The sequence below is a fragment of the Phoxinus phoxinus genome (assembly GCF_949152265.1).
Source record: "Phoxinus phoxinus genome assembly, chromosome: 25".
Lineage (NCBI taxonomy): Eukaryota > Metazoa > Chordata > Actinopteri > Cypriniformes > Leuciscidae > Phoxinus > Phoxinus phoxinus.
The window spans coordinates 11,027,124-11,037,666 of record NC_136900.1 but is presented as its reverse complement, the minus strand read 5'-3'; the positions used below and the strand labels follow the sequence as shown (position 1 = coordinate 11,037,666).

General features: G+C 37.9%; 1 protein-coding gene across 2 annotated transcripts in view; it reads right to left on the bottom strand.

Annotated features, from left to right (window-relative positions):
• Positions 1 to 495: 495 nt before the first annotated feature.
• The window catches only part of LOC306993612 (GTPase IMAP family member 8-like), a 30,814-nt gene continuing 20,766 nt past the window's right edge, over positions 496 to 10,543 (bottom strand). The window contains exons 3-6 of one of the 2 annotated variants that reach the window (XM_079603510.1): positions 7,828 to 8,532; positions 4,883 to 5,539; positions 4,342 to 4,497; positions 496 to 2,638 (exon numbers count right to left, since the gene is read on the bottom strand). In XM_079603510.1, coding sequence (XP_079459636.1) covers positions 2,394 to 2,638; positions 4,342 to 4,497; positions 4,883 to 5,539; positions 7,828 to 8,532 — 1,763 coding nt within the window. In that variant the 3' untranslated portion in view covers positions 496 to 2,393. The remainder of the gene's footprint in view (positions 2,639 to 4,341; positions 4,498 to 4,882; positions 5,540 to 7,827; positions 8,533 to 10,543) is intronic. The other variant, XM_079603511.1, reaches the window with a different exon arrangement.

Here is a 10,543-nt window from a genome sequence, read left to right as displayed (position 1 = left end):
AATAATAATACATTTACACACCACTGCCACTAACAATAATAATACAAACAAATATTATATAAAAAAAGTTTTTGGCGGAAGCATTTTGTGGAGAAAAAAAAATGTAGTGCCCTTTTTGATCCCTCCGCCCCTGTCCCTGAGGAGGTCTGTGCACACCACTGGTCTAAATTATTGTGTATATTATATGTTAATACCTATGTAACATAGTATTACAAGAATCTTTAATAGTTTAGGCATCAACGCCCAATCCAATTACATGCAGAATATAATCTGTTTATGCCATCTAGATCTAGTAATTACTGTAACGATTCTGAACTGTAAAAAGCCTTCACATGCTTGTAGAACTTGTAATTACAATGTGTAAACTCGTAATTTTCTGAGAGCTATGACTTGAACCACCTGACCACTGCAGATTTAAGGTGTGTTCGACTTGAAGCAGCGCTGTGCAGACCGATCGCTGTATGACATCAAAGTACCGCGAGAGCGATTCTATTTCAAAAGCACACAGATCTTTATTTATGGTAATTACGACATGGTGTGAACGCAGCATCACCAACATGATTCATTCTCCCGACAGTCAACACAAAAATATGCTGTCATGTAAGTTTTCTCATTTTTGACAGCATTCTAATTTCTAGTTTTATCCAATTCTGAGACAGTGAAGCATGCATCATTCACATGTCTAATTCCAGAATGCATTATGAAATAGGCTATTGATTTTAAATATAGATTCGTCTGATCACTATATCACTCAATATTTGTGTTCATGTATTTTTGTGCTTTATTAGAGGGAGTAAATAGTTCCAACTCTATTGGAATTAATTGTAAGAATTACCCAAGTCTTATGATCTCTTGAGGAGCAATTCTAGATGTTGCATTAGAAGCTCAGGTGACATACAATGCATAAGCAGCTGCTTTCTATACAAAATTGTCCAAAAACAACAACAAACATTTAGATGCACTATTTCTCTTACCAGTATGCTGATTATATAACCTATTTAAATGTATAGATACAATTAAGCTAGACATCACTTAAAGGGTTCATGAACTACATTGGTTTATTTTTCATAATGTTTCCTGGGGTGCACTTATAATGTTAGTATGATTTTTACTTTAAAAAAAAAATTCAATTTAGAAATGAAAGGCATTTTTCCTAGCCTAATTTTAGCCTCTGATTTTGAACTCTGTTTGAGACTAAATCACTGCTGTGATTGGCTGACAGCTTTTTATAAGAAATAGCTAGTAGCCTACATGTGGAACTCTCTCGAAAACTTTTAGCACGTTTTTACTATTACAGCTCTCAATGTTAACTAGTACTCGGGAAAAGTAATAGCATTACAATTAGATCAATGGCATTATATTTAGATCGTGGCATGAAAGGTTGCAGTGATGAGCATTGTAGACGATCACGTTGAGCGCATTTTGTTGCAACTCGATTTCGTTGATCATTTCAGGAGTTGTGGCGCGAGTCCAGAACTCAGTCACTGATAAACACGCGTTGTTTGATTGACAGCTTCAGCTGTTGTAAACAGAGAGTTCTTTGATCCTTACTATATATAATTTAATCAGTTATAATATAAATTACAGATTATTAACACCCTACTAAGAGAAACAATGTGAAGTTGACCATTTAGTCACTGCTTTGATATAGCCTACTGACAGGACAAAGAACATCTGACTGTAGTAGGCTACATGAATCATTACAGCAGAAATAATAACTGGTCTCAGATCAGGCATTAGAATGAACAGGGTTACTTAGAGTACATGTGGCATTACTGTCGAGTCCATATAAAAGCCTGCGCCAAGTTTGCGGACTGATTTCCCAGATAGCAAACTGACATCGAATCAATGTGGAAACAACGTTTCTCGTGACATTGAAACAACATCGTTTTGCTCATCGAATTAACGTTGAATCAACGTCAGACACGCCATTCAACCGCATTTCAATGTTGAATCGATGTTTTATTTTCGGTGTAATAACGTTCTGAAGTTGATTCAACGTTGAAATTTGATTGATGATTGATACTAACCTTTACAACTAAAAATCAACGTTGAATCGACATCGGTCTGCTATCTGGGTTACCAAAATCACGGTCTTTCACTTCCTTATTACGTCATAAAGACGCACATTCCAGGACGTGGAAACTTGTTCTGAAACTTTCAGGATTTTCTTATAATATGATGATCTCTTATATGTCAAAACCTCAAGGAAATTTTTATTTTCTGAGTTCATGACCCCTTTAAGGTTAAAACAACTGCACATTCCTTATAGTTTTATTAATATTTATAAGTAAATATTATGATGCCAATGTCATAAATGTCCACATTATAATATAAAGACACAATTTATCTTTCATTAATTAAATCGTATTCATGTATTCTTAGTATCTTCTTCATGCTTCTTTAATCTTCTTGGGAAAAGTGTTGGGATCTTGGGCAAAGGAACATGTTTGTCTGGTTCCTGGATCTTCCACAGACTCCGGGATGGATCTCAAAGACCCGAATCCTGAGCTGTGAGATGAGACTATAGAATGTGACGAGCTATAAGATGAATCCCTGCCTGCTTCTGACAGTGATCTCATTGAACTGTAAGCAGAACTTCCCACAGACCTTGTGTCCGATCGATCATCTCCACTCACTGGGGAAATACAATGAAATCAGTAAAAGGTTTAAATTTCAGTGACATTTAACACTTTCAATGTTCCTAAAAATAATATAGCCTATTGGTAATCATTATCAGGTGCCCTTTAAAATATTAGAACAATTCTTCATTAATCAGATGGGATTTCAAAGTTGTGTTGCGGTTTTATCAATGAAATATATTTATTACAAAGCTGATCACCATATATTGCACTTATTTAAAGTGACCATATCGATTTATATTTGAAGAAAAAATAAGCAGTAAAAACAGGTCTTAACCTTAAAAAATGATGATCATCAAACTCAGGAGGTCAAGCTGAATACTGTTTTTTTCCTGTTTATTTCATATCAATAAATTAAAACCTTTTACCAAACGTTTTTACAAGTAAATTTAAAAACAGCAACAACAAGAACACGATAAGGGAAAACTGCTGCAAATTTATCCGTCACAATATTCACAAAACATTCAGAAAAAGGTAAAGGGTTCAAAAGAGGAAAACGTGGTAAAAAATGACCACATGTGGTAAAAAATAATCCAGGCTAAATATCAATATTTTTTCAACAAAACAGGGACCGTATTCACAAAGAATTTTAAGGCTAAAAGTAGCTCCTAACTGGCGAATTTAGGAGCAACTCCTAAAAATAATGGGCGTGTCACTCCTAACTTTAGGACTCCTATTTTTTTTCACTAAGAGTAATTCACGAAGCATTAGCCCTAAAGTAGCACCTAAGTCTGGGACAGCTTAAAAGAAGTCGAGAGGACTCCTAACTCACTAAGACCTATTCACAACGGGTCTTAAAATGTCCGCGCGACGCAGTGTGTTGGAGACACTCAATGACACGGAGTTATTACAATGATACCGCCTTAACCATGATGGAATACTGATTGTTGTGGATCTTGTGAGGGATGCAATAACAGCGCCAACTAATCTCAACAACCCAATCAATGCCGAATTTCCCTTTTATTATGTTTCTTTTTTTTCAGCACCAACTGGGCCAGCAGCAGTAACTGATCCTGTGTCCAGTTGGGCTATCCACCGTCATTCAACTATTACATTACTTCAATAGGAGCAACATTTCCTTGCTTTAAGTAGTCTATTTAGGCTAATATGATGTAAATTAACCAAGCAAGTGTTAATGCAAGTGTCGTTTTTCATTATTAGGCAAGTGGCGGTTTTCATTAGGGTGTTAGGCTACCTCGATTTAATTTAATTTAATTCACAACTTTTCTCTCTCTCTCTGCCTTTTTAGAATTACACTTCACTGGGGCCTGCACAAACATGTCATTATATATGCATTTCAATGACATTATTATTATTATTTTGTGTAGGACACAGACATATTTAGATGTCGTAATGTTCCGCATGATGGCCCTGTCATCTAACAACCAATCACCGTGATCATTGCGAGGAAGCTCGTGCATGAGAATTGACGTCATCCATAGCAACGAAGACTCACTCTTAGTTTAGGAGTTGTCATTTTTCCTTACTAAGAGTAGGTCTGAAAGGCGTTGTGAATAACTTTTAAGAGAACACTCCTAGCTAAAATCTTTTAGTGCGATTTAGGAGTACTCCTAGTGGTAAGATAAAATTCTTTGTGAATACGGCCCCAGATCTCTTGCTCTAATGAATTAAAAATAAAAAAGGTCACAGAAGACAAAAGTGAAAAAACAACAAGAAGAAATAAACAAAAGACACTCACTTAATGGTGGTATAATTTCCATGCTGTTATATTGTTGTATGGCCCCTGTCTCGTAACTTGTGTGGGATAAATATCTGGAACGTGATGAACTGAATCTGAATGAACTATAAGCAGAACTTTCAAGAGACGATGAATCAGACCCTTCAGCTCCACTCACTATAGTAATGAAAGCAGAGATCAGGGCTGGGTTTCCTAAAAGCATCGTAAGCCTAAGTTGATCGTAGAGACCATTGGTGGCAATTGTTCTACGATCAACTTAAGCTTACGATGCTTTTGGGAAACCCTGCCCAGATCTTTACATTAATGCATTTGACAGACCCTGGTTTCCTAATGAAGATAAACAGGGTTGAACCTAGTCAGTATCAGGGTGGGACATGAGAGAAAATTTGACTTTTTTCATTAGAGGTGTTATTGAATTATGTTATTGAATGTTAGCGTTGGTCCTGAACACTATAAACAATTGAAAACTACATCTAAAGAGCTGTAGAACATAGAGGAGTCTGTATGTAGATAATATTAATACAATTTTGATTTCACTCACTAGTCTGTAATCTCATGTCTCCTCTCCATTTGTCCAATTGTTCTTCTGCTTCCTTTCTACCATCCATTTCAAAATGGCGGCTGTTGTTTAGTGCCACTGTCTCCTCAATCTTCTCCAGCAGCTCCTTGATCTGAGTGTCGTCACTCCTGTTGTGATAGTTGAGAACATGAAACCTGTTCCCACATTTGTCCAGTAGCCGCTGTAGATCCTGTCCTTCACTCTCAATGTACTGCTCTATAGATGTGTCTGACAGAGAGTCTCCATTAGTGAACAGCACTATAGTGTGACTCCAGACTCTCTCACCGAGAAGATCCAGAAAACCCTGCATTGCTTTTCTCTGAGTCTCTTTAAAACTATAGCTCACATCTATGATCAGTAGTACAGCGTGTGGTCCTGGAGGACACAGAGACACACTGAGCACAATCTCCTGTTTCAGTCTCTCAGGACTCTTCTCTACAGTGTTATTACTCCACCATCCTGGAGCTTCAATGACAGTGATGTGTCTGTCTGCTACTTCTCCATGTCTCCTCACACACTGAGCAGAACTCTTCAAGTCAAACTCCTCTCTGCCCAGGATGGTGTTTCCTGATGAACTCTTACCAGCAGCTCTATTACCCATCAACACAATCCTCAGCTCTGAGAGATGTTGAGCATCACCTGCAACATACAGAGAACAAAACACACATATTCAAAATTATATTGTACTGAGAATCTGTAAATATTTGTTCTATATACATTTAATAAAATCGTAATAAAGTAAGTAAATTATAATGTACAGTCATTATCATAAAATAAACCTGTCAGAGTGATCTGGACACTAATATGATGCTAAACCTATAGGTTTGTATTATTTATAAATGATGTACATGAAATAAGTGTAGATTTTAAGCATTCTTGTCCAACAAACAGTAAGAGTTTTAACACACTGATCCAACAAAACCCAAGTCACTGGAGGCTGGTGTTTGTTTAGTCAGTGTGTGAATATATATAACCTAATGTGTTTCTTTTCATTTTGAGATTCACATTGTAGTCCTTTGAATGATCTCTCTGCCATTTGACGTGCTTTCTGTCACACTTTGAGGTCTGTAGGACCTCCTCCATCCACAGCACCACCACCAGCTCAAAAATTCACTTTTCTTTTTATTATACATTTTAAACACTGTCCTAGAAAACTAAATTCTTAGTTCATCTGATTATACTTCTCTCGCAGATCAAATGGATTGTCCCTGTCTTTCATTAGACTCATTACAGTAGTCGCCATTCTGAAATGTACCGTTATCAATGCTGCTCCTTCAGAAAGTTTCCAGTTAATACCAAAACTCACAGTAATGACTAAACAGTATTTGTATATCTGCCTCCATTTAAAAGAGATGATAATGCAAAGTCAATGATGTTGACACAAAATTGGATGACAGGCTGATCTGATCTACACGCCAGATTTGGTTGCAGCGCCACAAACAGGTCGAGAGATTTGAAGAAATGCTATTTTTCCTCAAAATCTTTCGACTAAGTTGTCAGAAAAAACATGATCATGATCTTTAACAAATTTGCTGAGATCGGACGAATTACCTGTTCGCCCTTTAGAAATTTGTCATAAACTATGATATGTTTTAAATATCATGTCATACAAGGTTGCCCCATCTCCCCATAGTGACACAATTTTTGAATCTACATATTAAAGAGAGTGATTATTATATTAAGTTCCCTGTGAAGGGATTTACTATAGATGGTACGGAATTAATTATTAGCCAACTGGCAGATGATACAGCGTTGTTTTTAAAAGATGCCTCTCAGATCCCAATTGCTTTAACCTCCCTTCTATCTTTTTCAAACGCTTCTGGCCTTGTGCTTAATTTTAATAAATGCTAGTTATTCCCGATAAAAAAAATTGTGATATCCTCTTTCTGTAATATTACTGTTTAAGAGAAGGTCACATATTTAGGAATTAAGATGAAAAAAGATACTAAAATAAGATGTCAGGTGAATTTTAACCCAATTGTCGAGAAGACAGAAAAAATGCAATCTTTGGTTATTACGATATTTATCTCTGAAAGGAAGAACTCTGCTTACTAAAGCAGAAGAGATCTCCAGATTGTCCTGCTCAGTCCTTATTTGTGGATAAGTCTACTTGCAAGTTAACTGATGTAATGTTGCTTAAATTTTGGAAGAATTCACTAGAAAACTCACTAGAAAATCATTCTATTAATAAGCCTCTTATAAAGCATAATTTCTCGATTCTTCTGAAACTAGGACATTTGTTTGGGAGTGTCCATTTGCTCTTTCTGGAGTAATGTTAATGCCTTGATTGTCCAAAACGTGTTCGCTGATTTTTCCTTATCTTACAGACACATTCTTTTGGGGTTTTATATTAATGGCAAGAATCTAATCAAAGCATTTTTTATTTAGACCTCTTTTTATTTATTGGAAAGTTGTACATCCATAAGTGTAAATATACACAAAGTAAACCCCCGCTTTGACATCTTCAAACAAGAATTGAATATGTATTTAAATACAATTTCAATGTCTTTAAAAAATAAGAAAGCTATAAAAACATCTTGAATTGGTGCCATGTTTAATATTCTTTCATAATATGCTTTTATTCATTTTTGTGCACCCCTTGTTTTTTTGTTGTTGTTGTTTTTTTGTTTTTTTCATGTGGACAGAGATTTTTTTAAAACCGTGCTTGTGTGGATTTCTTTTTTCTTTTAAACGACGGAGGAAAAACTCTGTTTATAAAAATGCCCGTGTACGTGTGGACTATAGGCCCAATGCAATAATGAAGTGAACATCTTTTTCACAAGGGAATATCTAACACTATTATAAAATAAAAAAAATAAAAAAATCAGATCAATAAGCCTTTCCTACATGTATAGACCAATATGAAAGTAAGAACAGTGTTGAAAAAGAAAATATGATTCCAGTTTCATAAGTATTTTTTCACTCACTCATCTGTGATCTGATGTTTTCTCTCTTTTTTTTTATTCTCTTCATTCGTTCTTCTGCTCTCTCTTCCTGTGCTCTTCTTCTCTCTTCCACCTCCTGTAAAATCTTTCTGTCTATTTCAAAATGGCGGCCGTTGTTTAGTGCCACTGTCTCCTCAATCTTCTCCAGCAGCTCCTTGATCTGAGTGTCGTCACTCCTGTTGTGATTGTTGAGAACATGAAACCTGTTCCCACATTTGTCCAGTAGCCGCTGTAGATCCTGTCCTTCACTCTCAATGTACTGCTCTATAGATATGTCTGACAGAGAGTCTCCATTAGTGAACAGCACTATAGTGTGACTCCAGACTCTCTCACCGAGAAGATCCAGATGATCCTGCAATACTTTTCTCATATAGTCTTTAAATCTAGTGTCCACACGTATGATCAGTAGTACAGCATGTGGTCCTGGAGGACACAGAGACACACTGAGCACAATCTCCTGTTTCAGTAACTCAGGACTCTTCTCTACAGTGAAATTCATCCACCATCCTGGAGCTTCAATGACAATGATGTGTCTGTCTGCTACTTCTCCATGTCTCCTCACACACTGAGCAGAACTCTTCAAGTCAAACTCCTCTCTGCCCAGGATGGTGTTTCCTGATGAACTCTTACCAGCAGCTCTATTACCCATCAACACAATCCTCAGCTCTGAGAGATGTTGAGCATCACCTGCAACATACAGAGAACAAAACACACTTATCCTGTTGTTTGTGCTTTCAGAACAGTTAACAAGAAAGCTGTACTAAAAATATGCTAATCATAATAATACAAATGCCACATTAATGGACTTAAGTTAATCGTCACCCATGGTTAACTAAATTATGATGAAATGAGAATCGTTTAATTTTCTCAATCAGGAGAAAACAAAAACACAGATTACATAAAACTCAGGGCTAAATTGCAATTTGTTGCAAAAATAACACGTCTTCAGTAATTATATGTAACGGGACTGTAGCCTAAGTCTCGCCTCGTAGGGGAAAATGAAAACATTACCCTGGAAGACTTAAAAGCGAAAGGATCTTAGTACCCACTCCAGTGCTTTGAGCCTCAATATGGACGTTATGTGTATATATGGTTTACCTTACACTATTTTTAATCCGCCTGTCCCAGTTCCCCCACTGCTGCGAATCGTAGATGGGGAGTCAGCCTATTCGGTTAATTCAGCCTATTCTGGACTCAAGGCGGAGGGGAGGTGGATTCCAGTACTTGGTGGACTGGGAGGGTTACGGTCCGGAGGAGAGGAGTTGGGTTCCTGCCCGGGACATATTGGATCATTCCCTTATCGATGCTTACAATCGCCAGGTAGGACCCTCTGAGAGCGTCAGGTGACGCTCCTAGGGGGTGGGGTAATGTCAAGGTTTGCGGGTTTGGTACTCATTCTGTGTGTAGGCTACTGGGCTGATCTGATTGCCTATCAGCGCCAGCTGCGCTGACGAGTGATCAGATCAGTCGCAGGTGTGTCTTGTTTATTAGTCCTATATGTAGGGCTGTGTTAGCCATGTTCAGTGTCAGATCGTTTGGTTTGCTGGTTCCTGTTCTGATCTCTGTTCTGTACAGTTCTGGTCCTGCTCTCGGTTTGCACAGATCTCCTGGTTTCGTTTCTGCCTGAGCTGGTCTGCCAGTGTTTGAGGATTATCACGGCGCATTGCATTTCTCGTCTGCCCTGCTTGGATTCTACTCTGCAGTTCTCGTGTCTCCAAGGACCTGCTTGGTGCCCGTTATTTTCCAGCAATTTTGATTGTTCTATTTGACTGTTTACAATAAACCTTCATCACGACTCGCTACTGGATCCATTGTATGCTTCCTGACAAAAAGTGTCTCGCAAAAACTGTAAACATGCTGACACTTATTCTTTCATAAAAATAGCTTCTATCACGAGTTTAAATCTGACCGATGTCCAATATAGTTCCCCCAGCAGTCTAGTGTTTTTTTTACTTGTGATGTACTTTCAACGTGTTTGACGGGACTCATTTCCTGGAGCTTCAGAACAGCGACACACATGAGGCGTTCTCTTTCATAGGTTCACTCAACGCTGCGTAGCTTTAAGACGCAGTGGGACGCCCTCTGGCTGTGCCGGTTGTCTGAAGCCCTTATAGAATTACGCCAATTCATTGACTGATGGCGCGGGCGCCGCCTCGACGCTCTTACGTCGTAACATTATATACGCGCGCACCATCTGCTCCTCAGATTTCTCTGCCTTCACGAAGCCATTTCATGCCCTTCGCTTTCAGTATATTCTGAAAGGAGCGCTGTGTTTGTGTTTGAAGCTCCGTCGACTTGATTCATAAATCGTTGATTTTGTTCTTTACACTAATTTAGAAACGAGCATTTTCTATTTTTCCAGCGTGTGAACATATCTCCGATACTACTCTCTATAAAAAAACAATCGGATTGCTTTGATATCGCTAGTTATATCCAACTTTCCGAACTTCCGTTACTATCTCTAACGATAGCCCGCTAGCATTGCTCGCGTGGCCTCGCCTATCGACCGTCTTATTTACACTCGAATCACTGAAATCGCTCTGTTTGTGTTGGAGTTTGTGTTTGTGCTTCGAATCGCTTGTTGTGTTTGAAGTTTGTGTTTGTGCTTGTGCTTCGAATCGCTTGTTGTGTTTGAAGTTTGTGTTTGTGCTTGTGCTTCGAATCGCTTGTTGTGTTTGAAGTTTGTGTTTGTGCTTGT